Genomic DNA, 17,219 nt, shown 5'->3' with positions numbered 1-17,219 from the left:
CTATTTTCACTCTCTTTCTAGTCTTTTGTTAAATGATTCAAGAGATGACTATCAAAATTGATTGTTTTTCAAAATTAATTTTCATTGATGGCTCTGACTAGTTTCGACATGTACCTCTGTCATTTTTTGGTGGAGGAAGATTGTTGAGACTCCATGACTGATGTCCTTCTGAGTCTGATACCTGAAGGGAGTTATCTCTTTTGGGCTTGTTTTTCTCTGGGCTGAAATTGGGGGAGGAGTCTGCGAACTCTAACTCTGATTCAGAGTCTTCTCCAGTGCCCGAGCCCCGCATAGGTTTGGCCCCAACTACCGGGTTTAGGTCTTTTATGTGATGAGGATACATCCATCTCCTCGCCAGGCGGGTTGCCAGAGGAAGCTTGTAGTTTGAGGACATTTTTGGGATCAGTTACTGTTTGAGGAAAGTTTATTACTATTAGTAGACGAGTTGGTGCTCTTTTGTTAGCTCTGTTTTAACCTCCGGACGTTTAAGAGGTGATCTTGATTTGACAGGACTAGTCAAGTTTGGTAAATCTTCTGAAGGAGAGTAATATGAGTGAAAGTGGGCAGGGACGAAAAGGCCGAAACTGATGTTTCGCCGGAGGTCGACGAGATTTTGACTGGGTAAGGGAGCTTGTGCCCCCAGTGGCATCCTTAATGATCTGGTCCAGCCTATCGCCAAAAAGACGCGATCCCTGAAACGGTAAACTGGTGAGGGACTTTTTTTGACGATAAGTCCGCTTTCCAAGCCTTAAGCCAAACTGTGCGCCTAATAGCCACCAAGTTGCTTGATGCCTGAGCTGCGAAGGATGCGGCATCCAGGGAGGCCGAGACCAAATATTCGCCTGCATGCGAAATTTGGTCGGCGAGATCCGCCAGCTGCTCTGGCTGGTCTCCAGCCAAAATGCCTTGGCGGAGGTCCTTAGCCCATTTCGCTATGGCCTTAGAAGCCCAAGTAGAAGCGAAGGCTGGGGTTAGAACAGAAGACGCCGCTTCGAAGGCTGACTTAGCAAAAGATTCTATGACTTTGTCAGTGTCTGCTAGAGATGCTCCCCCAGAAATCGGAAGGACCGTGCTGTTAGTCTTGAAACCGGAGGGTCCACGGTCGGTGAAGCTGACCAGTCTGCAGTGAGTTCCGGCGAGAAAGGATATAACACCCCAAGGCGTTTTCCTCTTTGAAAACGCCTGGTCGGATTTTCTCTCTCTGGAAAGAATTTTCTGGAACTCCGAATGATGAGCAAAGACCTTGGAAGGTGGTTTCGACCGTCTGAAAGAAACCTCCTGGTCTGCGGGTTCCGCAGGAGAATCTTTGATATTGAAGGACTAGTTAATCGCTGCAATGAGGCACTGAACTATATCCCTCATATCAGCGATTTGGTCCGAGTCCAGCTCCAAAACATCCTCGGAGGGTCCATCCGAGAAAGTCTCGCCTGGCTCAGGGGAGGAAGATCTTGATAAGGGAGGCTGTTTGGACAGACTATGGGGCGATGCGGAACGGGAAGAGTAACCAGACCTGGTGCTCCCGTCTGGCTCTTTTGCAGCTAATATTAACAGGCTAGACCAGAGCATCCTGTGACCCGCTGGGTCCTGCAGAAGTCTGTAGTGGCAACTTATCCAGTACAGACACCAAGGTCTGGGACACCTTGGTGAGATCCGCCACAGATTGAGACAGAGAGGAAACCCACCCTGGGATAGGGGCCTGAACCTCACTCGGGACAACCGGGGGCTCCTGGGCGGTGGGTTGTGGGCTTGCTGCAGTCTTGACAGGGGGGAGGACTGACCTGATGGAAACTTGCGTTTGCAAGAAGAACATGCAAAATGACTGACTACCACAGAGGAAGAAGCAGAGCATATTGGTTTAGAATTAGACATTATGAGCTAACCCACTAACAGTGCCAGACGGTTAGGGGACGGAGAGCTGAGGAGGGTGTCAGTCTGCAGCGCAGAGCTACTCACGGAACCTGTGTACACAGCACGCTGAAGCAGAGACGATCAGCTCACAGGCTGAGGAAAAACTGAGGTAAAAACGTGCTCCTGAATGCTGTGGGCGGGAATCAGCTCACCAGAGGGGGTGGAGGTAACCGCTCTGTTAGCATAAGAAAACTCCACTCCCTCCTATACTGGGAGGAGTGGGCGGGCCTCTGCGACGCCTCTAACCCTCAGAGAAGCAGTGGGCGGCGCCAGATGGGCGGGATTGTTCCTCGGAAGAAAAAGCCCGCCTGAAAATGGGGGCATGGCCTCGCCTCAGAACTAGGCCCTAACTGAAGCCGGGGCCAGGATTTGAAACGGCGGCCGCCGGAGAGCGTGGGGCGGCGCGGAGGTCTAAAGAGAACCGGTTTCGCGGCGCTGGAGCCGAGAACACTAAATACAGGTAATGCCGTTTAAGGAAGCTTGCCCGTTCCCCACCGCTCAGGGGGATTACTATCATGGGAAGGAGAGAGGGGTTCAGCCTGCTGCTACTTACCTCCTGAAGTCCTGACTTACCCCATTTCCAGTTGCAGACCATGTCTCCATCCACCGACAGGCTCTGGTAGGCTAGTGGGGGAGAGACAGAAGGCGAAAACACATACGTGTTCCTGGCCGGTAGACATATGAGGATACGGGGTGGCAGTACACGCCGTAATCATAGTCTCTTTGTGGGAATAGATGTGACTATTCACTCTGTATCCCTCCGGAACCTGCCAAGAAACTACGCACACTGAGGTAGATAACGGTCTAATGAAAGACCCGTGTCCATCTCCTACTGACACTAAGCTAAACTGAGTAATTGAGCGCCAGTCGGTGGGGTGTATACTGCGGAGGAGGAGCTAACTTTATTTGCATAGTGTCAGCCTCCTAGTGGCAGCAGCATACACCCATGGTTCCTGTGTCCCCCAATGAAGCGATAGAGAAACAGTTAAATTCGGTGGTGGAAATATCATGGTCTGGGGTAAACATTCAGTATGGTTGTGTGCGAAACATTTGCAAGGTGGAAGACAGTATTAATAGCCTAAAATACCAAGAAGTATTAGCTAGCTCTTTTACTCCAAATAATAAAAGGGGTCATATTCTGCAGCAGGATGGTGCTCCATCTCATACATCCATCTCTACAACAAAGTTCCTCCAGGCAAAAAAGATCAAGGTGCTCAAGGACTGGCCAGCCCAGTCACCAGACATGAACACCATTGAGCATGTTTGGGGTAGGATGAAAGAGGAAGTTTGGAAGACAAAACCAAAGAATCTAGATGAACTCTGGGAGGCATGCAAGACTGCTTTCTTTTCTATTCCTGATGACTTCATTAATAAATTGTATGATTGTATGTATCATTGTTGAACCGCATGGATTCAGTCCTTCAACTCATGGAAGTCACACAAAATATTAAATATGACTCTAATAGCACCACAACTTCATTCACCAATGTTATGCAACATATATTTGTATTTTAAAATTATTTGTTTGAATATCACATTACTTTCTGTGGGCAACAAAACTTTTGTCTTGCCAAAAGCTGACCATTCTGTATCCATTCAACGATCAATATTTCTGCATTGATGCCAATTTATTTTCTTAACCTAAACCACATTTCGGAGGGTTTCAGCTTTCAAAAGAATAATTTATACAACCAATGGATGAGTTTAACGTCAGGTTATAAGCTTTTATTTACATAACATGGAAAAGCGACATTACTTCTGTCAGGGAGTGTATATGTATCTTCAGTCCAAACCTTGTCATGCAATAGTTTTCCTTGTTCTTACTGGAATGTGCATATTGTAGATTCAGACTGGAGGCAGCATAACACACAAGGGAACAAGTGCGAAACAAGCTAGAATGTGTTGCACCTTATATCCCTCAATTTTCTGTTTCTGAGGTTAGTAACGGTGATTAACTTATCCTCTGCAGCAGGGGTCACTCGATCTTCCGTTCCTGCGGCCATCCTCGTAAGCCAGTTTCATCATAGGGATTGATATTTTTTATGACTGCACTTGTCAAGTTTCTAGCCATTTCTGAAATGACTGACCTTCATGTCTATTCTGTCTTAAGACATTGTAGAATAGGACTGAGCACTGAATGGAGCAGCATACCAACACAGCCTTTGCACAACACACCCGATGGTGGAAAACTCTTTCTGAAGGCCGGTCATTCCAAAAATTAGCTCGACGAGGCCTACCTGTGAATCAGAAGCCATGACAGGTTACAACTTGATGATGCTGCTTCAGACTAAGTGTGTGTAAAGTAAGGGGGGGGATACTTTGAGGAATCCAGGTTTAATACATTTCTACCCTTAATATTTTGCTGCTTTCCGCTTAATCTACAATGTGCACATTCGAAAATAGGGTACTGTGATGTTCTGTTACCAGAATTGTGAGCTGAAAATTGTCAAATATGAAAATACTGTACAGACTAAAGCAAACAGAATAAAACCAGAGACATTTTGTTTTAAGGTTAAATTCCATCTTTAATCCCACAACATTGCAATCTGAATGGAGGAGGATACAGTCCACTGTAGTGCTGGTTCAGCACACTAAAATCTGGACCGAGTACAAGAGTATCTTTACTAATCATCCGCCAGTAGGAACTGCTGACTGTCCATTCAGTAAGGAAGTAGAAAAGGCCCTTCGAGAGCTGAACCCACGTGCATCGAGGAGGCAAAGTCATGGCGAGGCAGAGAGGCTCTTGTCGTACAAGCAGCAGAGCAGGAGTTCCCTTTGCTTGGATAAGGATGGAATTGGTGGTGGTACAGGAAATTAAGAGATTAAAAAGTAGCGCTCTTTAAAAGATCCTCCGGTGAAGGTTAAAGGCACAACTTCAGACAAGAATGATGTAATGTCCATTCACGGTCGCAAGAGGAGGATTAAGACAGAACTTTTGGAGTTTCGGGTTTTGGTAGAGAAGTGTTGATGCTGGATAGGATAACGCTGTACAGAGAAGAACAAAAGCTCGGTCAGCGGACTGAACCCCGGCACATTTCACAGTAAAGATGTAACTTTGCAATTACTGAACAGTTGTCAACCTTTGCCATCTCAAACACTCTCTAAAAAAGTAAGAATTCCTAGGCTACGTTCACATTACGTCAGGTCTTCTGTCTGAAGCCCAGAAAGACTGCATTACGACGGGAAACCGACAGAACCTGTGGACACTGTCTGGCCGACGTCAGGACTGTATTTGTGGTTTGCCACGTTTATAAAAGATCAATACTGCCTAGACAGATACCGGACAGTGTCCACTGTACCTACGAGCTTCATTCAGAGGACTGGCTCCGTCGTACACGGTTTCTAGGAGATTCCTTGACGTAATGCTCTGAGGACAGTGCTGTATTAATGTGAACTTAGCCTAAACCAAACCTGGAACACAGGTAACACAAGTAACATCCACCTTACCATTAAAATGGCTAATTCATACAATCGCTTAGTGGCCTTAATTTCAGAAGCCCAATACAAAAGACCACAGGTCTCGTGACCTATACTAGCAGAATCACAGGCTTAGAAGATTCATTTAGCTTGAGCCACGAGCTCCCAGGTCGATAAGGACTTGTTGCCACAAACCAGACAAGAAACTATGCTCCCCAAACGGTCGGACGGAGGCGAAGCTTCATTTCTAACAGTCAGACTATATGGAGTGAAGATGAATTCACATACAAGCTTTTGTTACATTTTTCACATTCTTTGGGACTGATGAATCCAAAGTCAGAGTGCAGTCTCACTTGCATATTTACCAAGGGAGAAGGACTGGATCCTAAAGAAAAGACTTTTGATCGAAAAATGTACTTTGGTGAATCAAGAATCGAACACAAACACTGCTCCTCCATCAGTCCCATCCACTCGATTCCGAGCGATGTGTTGCAAAGCAAGGAACAGAGCCCTTACAGAAGAGCAGCCGTCTTTAATTATCTGATCTGTGGAGGTTCAAGTAATCAGACTTCAATTGACCATATTTTTAGCCAAAATCCAACTCACACAATGCTAGCGGACTACTCCTCCAGTGGGATAATTTCTTCTGTGACAAAGAATTCAATGGTCTCCTCTTCCCAGTCATCCACGTTGCTGTCGAGCTCATCTGTATCGACTCCTGGCATAAAATGAAGCCGAAAAATAAGTTGAAATTTAAGGACTAAACACTAAATGGAAATACATTTATTAAGGCTTTAGTCACTGGAAAGGTCCTATAAAACTAACATCTGGGAAGTCCCATGTAACAGGTCTGAGAAATACATGTGGCTCCTGTACAGGAGTGCTCACAAACAGGGCTGATTGGTCTAAAGAGGGAAGGGTCACAGCTATTAAACCACCCCTTCTTGTTAGGAGAATCCTTTGAAAATAAGATAATCTGAGTGTTTACTACTAATAAGATTATGTAAAAATGGACATTCCCTTTAGTGCCGCAGGTTGTGACTTACCCCCTCTAAGCTCCAAGCGAGCATTTTTCTGCTCCAAATACAGTTTCTGTGCCATCTCTCTGTATTTTTTGTATTCTTCCATCATGGTTCTTCTGCGCTCAATCAGTTCCTTTAAACATGAAAAAAAAAATGGAATATATATTAAGAAGCGTGTTCCCTTTTCAATAAATCAGGTGAAAATTTGCTCTAGAAAATCAAAATTACAAAAATCAGGGGCTAGCATAGTCACACAATACAGTCCACGTCATTTTCTGAGAAGTAAAGGAGTCAGGAACTGGGAAGCTCAAGACCCTTTTACTACACTCTGCCCCCACTTTGTCAAAAAGTGCGGCGAGAGTTGGAAAAAGATAGAAGCTGATGACCCAAAGCCACAGCTTTATATAAAACTTCATTGTAGAGGAGTTCGGGTCAGGAGACCCTTGGCTGGTCTAGATATTGTTGTCCACAGACTGTGAAACTGGCTTTAACCAGAAAAGGCTTTTTCTCTATCGCTTCATTGGGGGACACAGAGACCATGGGTGTACGCTGCTGCCACTAGGAGGCTGACACTAGGCACAAAAAGAGGTTAGCTCCTCCTCCGCAGTGTACACTCCACCGACCGGCAGGCAATTCCTCAGTTTAGCTTAGTGTCAGTAGGAGGTGGACACGGGTCTTTCATTAGACCCTTATCTACCTCAGTGTGCGTCGTTCCCTTTCAGGTTTCCGGAGGGATACAGTGTGAATAGTCACAACTGTACTCCCACAAAGAGACTATGAGCACGGCGTGTACTGCCACCCCGTATCCTCATAGCTCTCCACAGCAGGACCAAGAGCTCAGCACGGATGCGTGCCAGCGATCCAGATGGTCCTCGCTCCCCGTCTCCCACCCACTCGTCCACCAGAGCCTGTCGGTTTGGATGAGACGTGGACACTACAAAAGACGGATCAGACAGCGTGGGATGAGGTACCTTTATTGAATGCAAGACGGAGGTAAGTATGGGGGCCGAGTCGCGTCCTCCTCATCCCTAGATGGGCATCTCGGCGGCTCCAATATTATTCAAAGTGGCCACTGCGGCCGCCGCAATTACTCCTGGCCCTGGTGTCAGTAGGGGCCTTGCCCGGCGTTTTCCCCCCCGCCTTCAGTCCTCGGTGCAGCAGATATCAGCGGCGTTCTGCAGAACGGTTGCCGTGGCAGCGCTGCGGGACCTCCGCGCCGCCCCGCGCTGACAGGCGGCCGCCGCTATTAATTTAAGTCCCGGCTTCATTTTGGGCCTTCTTCTGCATCGCGGCCACGCCCCCGCCCCTTTCTCCTAAGCGAGCTTCTCTCCTGCCCGTTCTAGGCCTGCCCACCGCTCTCTTTGATCCTAGCCTGTTCTTGGCCAGCGGGCGGTGCCTTCCTTCAGCTTCGGCGGCTAGCTCCGCCCTTCTTCCTCTGAAAGCACAAGTTCCTCCTGCTTCTCTCAGGCGGCCGCCATCTTCGCAGCCTGTCAGCCGGACACGCATCTCCGCTGCCCTACATCTTCCGACAAGTCGTGTGGCACGTTTTCTAAGGACACCGGACCGTGAGTAGCTCTGCATCTGCAGACTGACGCCCTCCTCTGCCTTTCTGTCCCCCAACCTTCCGGCAGTTCTTCAGGGTCCTTATTTCCTTCCTTCATTATGCCTAACTCTAAGGCTGAGCGTGGCAGTCTGCCGGCCCCCAAGGGCTCTTTAGTCCAGTTCTTTGCATGCGCCTCTTGCAATCGCACACTTCCCTCAGGTCAGCCTACTCCCCTCTGCCTGGACTGCAGCAACCACATTCAGCAAGACCCCATCCAGGAGCCATCTATTGCGCCATGTGGAAGCGAACTCCCCATTCCCGGTTGGGCCTCGTCTCTTTCACAATCTGTGGCAGACCTCACCAGGGTGTCTCAGTCCCTAGTAGCAGTCCTTGATATGTTGCCCCTGGACACTTCTGCAGGTCACATGATGCTCCATCTGAGCCAGCCAGCAGAAGCCGCAAAAGGTCCAGACAGGATCTCCGGCCGGGTTCCCTTCCTGGCCTCACATCCCCACATAGTCCTTCTCAGCAGTCGCCCTCCCGTGCCTCCTCACCCGAGCCAGGTGAAGCGCTCTCGGATGTGTCATCCGAAGTGATCTTAGAGCTGGATTCGGACCAGGACGCGGACATGAAGGTTACGGTACAGAACCTCATTGCAGCGATTAACCACACCTTCGCATTCTCAGACTCCCCTGCGAAATCCTCAGAACAGGAGGTTTCGTTCAGACGGGCAGAAACACCTTCCAGGTTCTTCGCCTCCCACTCTGAGTTTGGCAAGATCCTTACCAGGGAAAGAGAAAATCCGACCAGGCGCTTTCAAAGAGGGAAGCGCCTCGACGTGCTGCACCCGTTTGCCAAGGAGCTCACCGACAACTGGTCCGTTTCCCCCTCGGTAGATGCACCCGTGTCCAGACTTTCTAACACGGTCCTCCCAATTTCAGGTGTGGCGTCACTAAAGGATTCTAATGATAGAATTATAGAATTTTTAGCAAAGTCAATATTCGGAGCGGCTGCAGGAGTGCTAAGCCCAGCCTTCGCTTCATCTTGGGTAGCGAAGGCCATAGCCACTTGGGCAGAGGATCTCCGCAAGGGCATCCTAGATAAAGCCCAACCAGAGCAATTGGCCGAACTGGCCAACCAGATATCTCATGCAGGGGATTATCTGCTTTCTGCCTCCTTGGATGCCGCGTCTTGCGCAGATCAGGCGTCAAGCAACGTGGTAGCGATCCAACGTACAATTTGGCTCAAGGCTTGGCAGGCGGATTTGTCTTCAAAAAAGTCCTTTACCAATCTGCCTTTTCAGGGAGCGCGTCTCTTCGGATCCCAGCTGGACCAGATTATTAAGGACGTCACTGGAAGCACGAGTTCCCTCCTCCCTCAGTCCAAGCCTCGCAGACCTCCGCTAAGACGTCAGTTTCGGCCCTTTCGGACTTTCCGCCGCTTCAATGCGGCAGACAACTTCTCTACCCAACAGAGACCGCAGGCACGCCAGGATAGAAAAAAAGGTGTCCTTCAGACCCACTCCCTCCTGGCGATCTCACAACTCCCAGGGCAGATCCTCCAGATCCAAATCTGGACGATCCATATCAGCATGACTATCAACGAACTCCCGAGGGTCCTTCCCAATTAGGAGGTCGACTCCTTTTCTTCAGAGACGTCTGGCTTGCCTCAGTAGAGGACGCTTGGGTCAGGGAGGTTGTATCATCAGGATACAAGATGGAGTTCGTTTCTCGTCCCCGGGATCGTTTCTTCGAGTCCCGACCTCCAAAAGATCCCACCTTAGTTCCGGGGTTCTTTGCGTCCATTGCCTCTCTCCTCAGTTCCGGAGTGATTGCACCCGTTCCCGAATCAGAACGTTTCACAGGGTTTTATTCAAACCTGTTCGTGGTGCCGAAAAAAGGCGGTACAGTTCGCCCCATCTTGGACCTCAAGTTACTCAACAAGAGAGTCCGACTGCGTCATTTCCGAATGGAGTCTCTTCGGTCGGTAATCGCTTCCATGGAAACGCAGGAGTTCATGTGTTCAATAGACATCCAAGATGCCTATCTACACGTTCCCATATTCTCCGGCCATCAGAAATTCCTACGTTTAGCGATTCGCCAGGAACATTATCAGTTTGTTGCACTGCCGTTCGGTCTCGCCACCGCACCCAGAGTGTTTACAAAGATCATGGCGGCGTTGATGGCCTTGTTGAGAATCAGAGGTTCTTTTTCCGTACCTCGACGACATTCTGATCAAAGCTCTGTCCTTTCATCAAGCTCACCACAGTCTTACCATCGTCCTCGACACCCTGTCCAATTTCGGGTGGCTCATCAACAAAAAGAAGTCCTGTCTTGTTCCGACACAACGTCTTGTGTTTCTGGGTCTATTGTTCGACACTCGTCGATCGAGGGTTTTTCTCCCACAAGAAAAGATTTGCTCCCTGCAGCGGCATGTACGATCGCTACAGATCTTACGACTTCCATCTCTCCGGACAACAATGAAAGTCCTGGGAAAGATGGTGGCAGCGACAGAGGCGGTTCCCTTTGCCCAATTTCACACCAGACCTCTCCAACACGCCATCCTGTCTCGGTGGAACAGGTCTGTTCTTTCTCTGGACCGCCCAGTTCGTCTTTCATATCGGGTCAAGCAGTCCCTCAATTGGTGGCTGATGTCTCCTCTCATCTCCCTAGGACGGTCTTTTCTCCCCATTCACTGGCAGATTGTGACGACGGATGCCAGTCTCCTCGGCTGGGGAGCAGTGTTCCGCGATCACACTGTTCAGGGTCGAAGCAGGAGTCAACCCTGCCGATCAACATTCTCGAGATACGAGCGGTTTATCTGTCTCTCGTTCACTGGGAGAGACTTCTCAGGGGCCTGCCTATCCGGATTCAGACAGACAATGCCACAGCGGTGGCATGTGTCAACCGCCAGGGGGGGACACGGAGTGTCTCAGCCCTGGCAGAGGTGTCCAAGATTCTTCGTTGGGCAGAGGTTTCAGTCCCGGCAATATCCGCGGTGCACATTCCCAGCGTGGACAACTGGGCCGCCGATTTTCTCAGCCCCGAGGGTCTTGCGGCGGGAGAGTGGTCCCTACATCCGGAGGAATTTCTTCAGCTTTGCCGTCGTTGGGGAACCCCGGACGTAGATCTGCTAGCTTCTCGCCTCAACAGGAAAGTCCCACAGTTTGTATCCAGGGCTCGAGATCCCCTCGCAGTGGGCGCCGACACTCTGGCCATTCCTTGGTCGCAGTTCGAGCTCCCCTACCTGTTCCCTCCCCTGCCTCTTCTTCCCAGGCTGTTGAAGAAACTCAAGGCGGAAGGAATTCCAGTCATCCTCATCGCCCCGAATTGGCCCAGAAGGTCTTGGTTCGCGGACGTTGTCAACTTTCTCGCGGACGCCCCCTGGAAGCTTCCAGACAGGGCAAATCTGCTGTCTCAAGGTCCGATTTGCCACCCCAATTCTCGGCCTCTCAATTTAACGGCGTGGCTGTTGAGACCGAGGTTTTGAAACGATCAGGCTTTTCGGATCGTTATTCAGACCATGATCCGGGCCAGAAAGCCATCGTCTTCCAAAATTTATTACCGTACTTTGAAGGACTATTTCACTTGGTGCGAGGTCAACGACATTCCGCCCATGCGTTTTGATGCAGGCCTTGCCCTCAGCTCTTTAAAAGGTCAAGTTTCGGCACTGTACGTTTTATTTCAGAACACGTTGGCCTCCCGTCCTCAGGTCAAAACCTTCCTTAAAGGTGTGGCTCATGCGGCTCCACCGTACCGAGCGCCCGTAGATCCTTGGGATCTTAATTTGGTTCTTGAGGTTCTGCAAGGTCCTCCCTTTGAACCTCTCAGGGAAGTTTCCCTATCTCTCCTTTCATGGAAAGTAGCCTTCCTAGTAGCCATCACCTCCATCCGGCGCGTGTTGGAATTGGCGGCCCTTTCTTGCCGCTCTCCTTTCTTGGTACTCCACCAGGACAAGGTAGTTCTGCGGTCTCCGCCCTCTTTCCTTCCTAAGGTGGTGTCCACTTTCCACCTGAATGAGGACATTGTTCTCCCGTCCTTTTGTCCGGGTCCAGCTCACCCTCGGGAGCGGTCCTTGAACAAGCTGGACTTGGTCAGGGCCATGAAGGTCTACCTAGCTAGGACGACTCCTTTGCGGAAGACAGACTCTCTCTTCATCATTCCAGAGGGGGCGCGGAAAGGTCAGCCGGCCTCCAAAGCTACTATTGCTCGCTGGATCAGATCGGCAATTTTGGAGGCCTACCGGATCAAACATGGATTGGCCCCTCCGGGAATTAGAGCCTACTCTACCCGGGCAGTGAGTGCCTCCTGGGCGGTGCGCCACAGAGCTTCCGCGCTGCAGCATTGCAAAGCTGCAACCTGGTCATCGGTTCACACGTTTGTGAAATTCTACAAAGTCCACACCTATGCTTCGGCAGATGCCAGCCTAGGTAGAAAGATTCTGCAGGCAGCGGTGGTGAGTCCGCTGGCCTGATGGAAGTTTGTTCTCCCTCCCCAGGGACTGCTTTGGGACGTCCCATGGTCTCTGTGTCCCCCAATGAAGCGATAGAGAAAACAGGATTTTTGTGTTGCTTACCGTAAAATCTGTTTCTCGGAGCCTTCATTGGGGGACACAGCACCCTCCCATGTTCTACAACTCCTGTTCTTATGTTTTGTTAGTTATTTACAGTTGAGCTGTCTGTTCTGTTTTTCAATCTATTCTGTAAGGCTAAGTGCACACATTGCAGAAAATTTCTGCACAAAAACCTGAATCCCTTCCCAGAAACCGCACTTATTTTTCCGCGGCGGTTTTTGCGCGGTTTTGATGCGTTTTTTACCGCGGCGGTTTCAAAACGCATGGGAGAAGCCAAAACCGCGGAAAAATCCGCAAAATTAATGAGCATGCTGCGTTTTTTACCGCAATGCGTTTTTTTCGCGGTAAAAAACGCATCAATGTGCACAAAAAGTGCAAAATGCATAGAAATGACTGTGCAGCTTATTTTTAGCAGTTTTATAGTGAAAACCGCGGTAAAAACCGCTAAAAAAACGCTGTGTGTGAACACAGCCTAACTTCTCTTACTGCTTTCTCACTAACTGAGGAATTGCCTGCCGGTCGGTGGGGTGTACACTGCGGAGGAGGAGCTAACTTTTTTGTGCATAGTGTCAGCCTTCTAGTGGCAGCAGCGTACACCCATGGTCTCTGTGTCCCCCAATGAAGGCTCCGAGAAACAGATTTTATGGTAAGCAACCCAAAAATCCTGTTATTCACAAGGTCTTACATTAATTTCAATATTTAAATATTACAATAATCTTATTTTCCTTGTAACTGGGACTGCTACATTAGCTCAAGTTACAGGGGAAATGCAGCTTCCTGTCTGCATAGCGGAGTAGTCTGGGTCTCATTTTAGTAGAAGCCGGACCGCCCGGACAGATGGTGGTCCAGAAGCGGTTAATTAACAATGGACCTCATAATCCATGACATTTACCTATACAGCGACATACATTGCTGTAGTTACGACGCATATACCAGAAAATATTTGGAAGGCAAAAAACGACATAATAAAAAAAGATGAGGAAAAGCCATGACAAGCAAAAACACAAATGAGAATGATCCACTAATATGTAATATATAAATACTAATATATATCAATAATAATAATATATAAATATTTATATATTAATAGTATATTATATATTTTCATTGCAATGAACACTGCAGATGAGTACATTTTTACCTTTGAAGCCTTGGATTGGCTTAAGCGATCTTTCTGCTCAAATATTTTGGAGTACTTCTTGAGATCTTTCTTGATTTGCTATTACGAAGAAACAAAACAAACGGTTTACTGCTGTTCCTCATAAAAAGACCGAAAAAAAATAATCCCAAAAATACGGACCTTTATCTCATCTTGACTAAGCAATGTTGGCGGTCTTGGCCTCCACAACAGCTGGCAAAACCTGTCCTTGTTGTTCTTTTGGAGAAGTCGGCCTTGGAAAGTCCACAGCCAGTATGCATTGTCCACCTAAGAATACAAAAAAAACCTAAAATATATTTACTAAAAATATCTAAAACCTTGAGGAACAAGCAAAAAAATAATAATAAAAAAAAAAGTTTTCATCCGGGAATAAAAAATAAATTTTATCATCAATTATACTTGAGGGGAAGCGCAAGGAGTTAAAGGGGACTAGCAGTGCGTCTTTTCTAATGAGCTTGCAAGCACTGCTCTGAAAATGTCTGGATCCGACTAGTCAGAGACCCCCTGTGCCCCTCTAATGCTGCAGAGGCAAAGACGTCTCTGCTTGCGGCAGGGACGGACGCACAGTTCAGACCAGCGGGGGCAACTAGGCCACTGAACCGAGATGTCAATATGCAGGAGCGACTGCTCCAATATAATGAAGAAAATATTTTTAACATTTTTTAACACTGGCTACAGATATTAAATTTGTGTTTAAAGAGTATTCCCACTTTAGATATTGATGGCAGATCCACAGGTCTTACTGGTGCTTGACTCATTACTTTTATAGAAGCTAACAGAGAGAGTATAGCTTTTTGCCAGGATCCAGCAGTGGTCTCACAATGGACACAAGTGCAGGCGCCAGAGGTGGGACCCATATCTATCCGACAATTGTACCATATCCCATAAATGACTCAGGAATACCCCTTTATGGGATTTAATAGTTTTTGACAATGTCAGGGCGCAAAGGCTAGCACCTACATTGCACAATGAAGAATAAAAAGTGATAAGCGTCTTACTTTGTGGCTCCACCAGGACACTGAAGTGATGACGTAACGGCCCGTCGGATCCCATTCCACGTCGGATGCTGTATAATGCTCTGCAATGTTCATTATGGTGCAATCTGAAGTGTCCACAAAGGCAAGGGCTCCGTTCATGCTGCATGCACAAAGTCAGTGAATAAAACAGCAGCCGGGACCCGTGCAAAACCTCTTCACATAAGGCTCCATTCACACTACTACATTTTGTGTCAAAAGAGGGAGAAAGGTGATCTGCCCAGCAGAGGAAAAGTTTTAGTTTTCTCCAAAATGTTACACACACACTGCACAAAAAAATATGGATCTCACAAAGAAGATGAATTAAGACACGGTCAGGGGAATAAATCAGTGCTTTTATGATCAGCTTGGGCAGATTATGCAATTTTGCCATGACATAGCATAGGCTGTCATATTAGCACAAGTTGCTTCAAGAGACGGAGAACAGCTAAAGAAACCTTTAAACCCTTTGACAAAAAAAAAACGAAAAAAAGAAACAGGAAACACACAACATAGAATACAGCATTACATCTTTAGTCTCACCTTCGTAAACCTGCAAGGACCAAGAACTGACCCTGTGGACTCCAGAAGATTGTATTAGCTTGCTGCTTGTCATACATCTCTGAAGAAAAAATAAAAGACAAAATAGAATGTAATACACGTATAAACACAGGTTACAAAAATCAGATAAAAATGTATTTTATCAATAACACTGCAACTAATGATGTGAACTCACTTATCAATTCAATTTTCCCATTGTTCTTGACATGGTAGAATGAGACCGATATCCGAGGAACTTCTCCATGAAGCACAGCAAATTTGCTTCCATTAGGCTCCCAAGCAAAGGCGATGATGCCATCTACAGATTAGAAGATTACATGCACGAGATCACAGCTACCGATGCACAAAGCCACAATGCTCATTTTCAGCACTCCCCTCACATTGGGAAAACACATTGCAATGATATTCTATTATGACTATTGCCTTAACAGACCAAACCTGCAAATAAAGCGTGACTGTAACGTGTATTGGGACCTCCAGATTCTCTCCAGATAGATGACGGTGAAAGATGGTTTCGGCATTGCTGATTTCCAAGAGCCGATCCTTTTGTTCTCCCAAGAGATAGGCCGCTATCAGAGGAGTCTGGCTGCAGCTTTCTCATAGAAAACACAGAGCCAAGCATTGCTGTGTATGGGGGCGATAGCGGTCCATGGATCACTCATTTGGCCAACAGCTAACTAAGGTGTATGGGGGGGTCTCTACTATCGCCAGTTTTGGACAACTACTACATCTATATCACAAAAGGCTACAAACCCAACCAGGCATAAAGGAGTGTTCGTCTCGATCATATATTGCACATCCACACAAGTGATACCTGAGGTCTGCACCAAGGGGACCTGCATCTAAAATGGCAAAAGGGGTCTTGCCTGGCACCATCACCAATGTAAAGAAGGAGGAACATGCCATTTCTACATTCAGTTCAATGGAAAATGCTATAAATATGAGGACACCCCGTGGATGCTGTCTTGCAGCTTTTCAGTATTACTTTGTAGATGACCAGAATTGAATTCTGTTCATTGCTTATGTCGGAGGTATAGGTTATTCCTTCGGTGGTTGGCTGCACTGTATCCCACTGTACGGGCATATAGTGGAATAACTCACCCATAGATTATCACTGCAAAAGAGGGATTTTGGGTTCTTACCGTAAAATCTCTTTCTTGGAGCCTTCATTGGGGGACACAGATTACCATGGGTGTATGCTGCTGCTAGGAGGCTGACACTATGCAAAACGAGAAAATTAGCTCCTCCCCGGCAGTATACACCCACCGACAGGCACCAAGCACCTCAGTTGGTGAAAGCAGTAGGCGAAGCAACCAAAAACCATGAACATATGTACCAACCCAACAAGGGACTCGAAGACCCAACACTGTACAACTTAAACAGGGAGGGTGCTGTGTCCCCCAATAAAGGCTCCAAGAAAGGGATTTTACGGTAAGAACCCAAAATCCCTCTTTCTTTATCGCCTTATTGGGGGACACAGATTACCATGGGACGTTCCAAAGCAGCCCCGAGGGTGGGAACAGCAATAAAGGAACGACAGTAGGAAGGGCTTAGGTCGGCCGGTGCGTGACCGCCACCTGCAGAACCTTCCTACCAAGAGCTGCATCAGACGAGGCCTGGGTATGAACCCTGTAGAACCTTGCAAAGGTGTGCAAAGATGACCAGGTCACGGCCCTGCAAAGTTGTAAGGTTGAAGCCTGGTGTCGCACAGCCCAAGAAGCCCCTACAGTCCGGGTGGAGTGGGCTTTCACTCCCGGAGGGGGCCGTTTCTCCTGAAGTCGGTAGGCTTCCAGGATGGTAGACCGAATCCAGCGAGCAATCGTGGATTTGGAGGCCGGAAAACCTTTCCGGCGACCCTCAGAAATGATAAGCAGGGAATCGGATTGGCGAAAAGAAGCGGTCCTGGCAAGGTATACATGCAAGGCTCTCACTACATCCAGTTTGTGGAGCGACTTTTCCAGAGGATGAGCAGGCGCAGGACAAAATGATGGAAGGACGATATCTTCGTTAATGTGAAAGGGAGA

At 47.9% G+C, this 17,219-nt stretch overlaps 1 protein-coding gene across 1 annotated transcript in view; it reads right to left on the bottom strand.

The window, feature by feature from the left end:
• Positions 1-4,407: 4,407 nt before the first annotated feature.
• Positions 4,408-17,219, bottom strand: part of LOC141057191 (eukaryotic translation initiation factor 3 subunit B) — a 30,201-nt gene continuing 17,389 nt past the window's right edge. Inside the window, exons 12-19 of the mRNA XM_073553734.1 lie at positions 15,371-15,493; positions 15,178-15,256; positions 14,620-14,758; positions 13,763-13,888; positions 13,604-13,681; positions 6,372-6,480; positions 5,932-6,043; positions 4,408-4,893 (exon numbers count right to left, since the gene is read on the bottom strand). Coding sequence (XP_073409835.1) covers positions 5,946-6,043; positions 6,372-6,480; positions 13,604-13,681; positions 13,763-13,888; positions 14,620-14,758; positions 15,178-15,256; positions 15,371-15,493 — 752 coding nt within the window. The 3' untranslated portion in view covers positions 4,408-4,893; positions 5,932-5,945. The remainder of the gene's footprint in view (positions 4,894-5,931; positions 6,044-6,371; positions 6,481-13,603; positions 13,682-13,762; positions 13,889-14,619; positions 14,759-15,177; positions 15,257-15,370; positions 15,494-17,219) is intronic.

This window comes from Dendrobates tinctorius, unplaced genomic scaffold (assembly GCF_039654945.1).
Source record: "Dendrobates tinctorius isolate UK_male_01 unplaced genomic scaffold, ASM3965494v1 ptg000202l, whole genome shotgun sequence".
Taxonomy (NCBI): domain Eukaryota; kingdom Metazoa; phylum Chordata; class Amphibia; order Anura; family Dendrobatidae; genus Dendrobates; species Dendrobates tinctorius.
The sequence above is the reverse complement of the archived record's forward strand: the minus strand, read 5'-3'. Positions and strand labels throughout refer to the sequence as shown.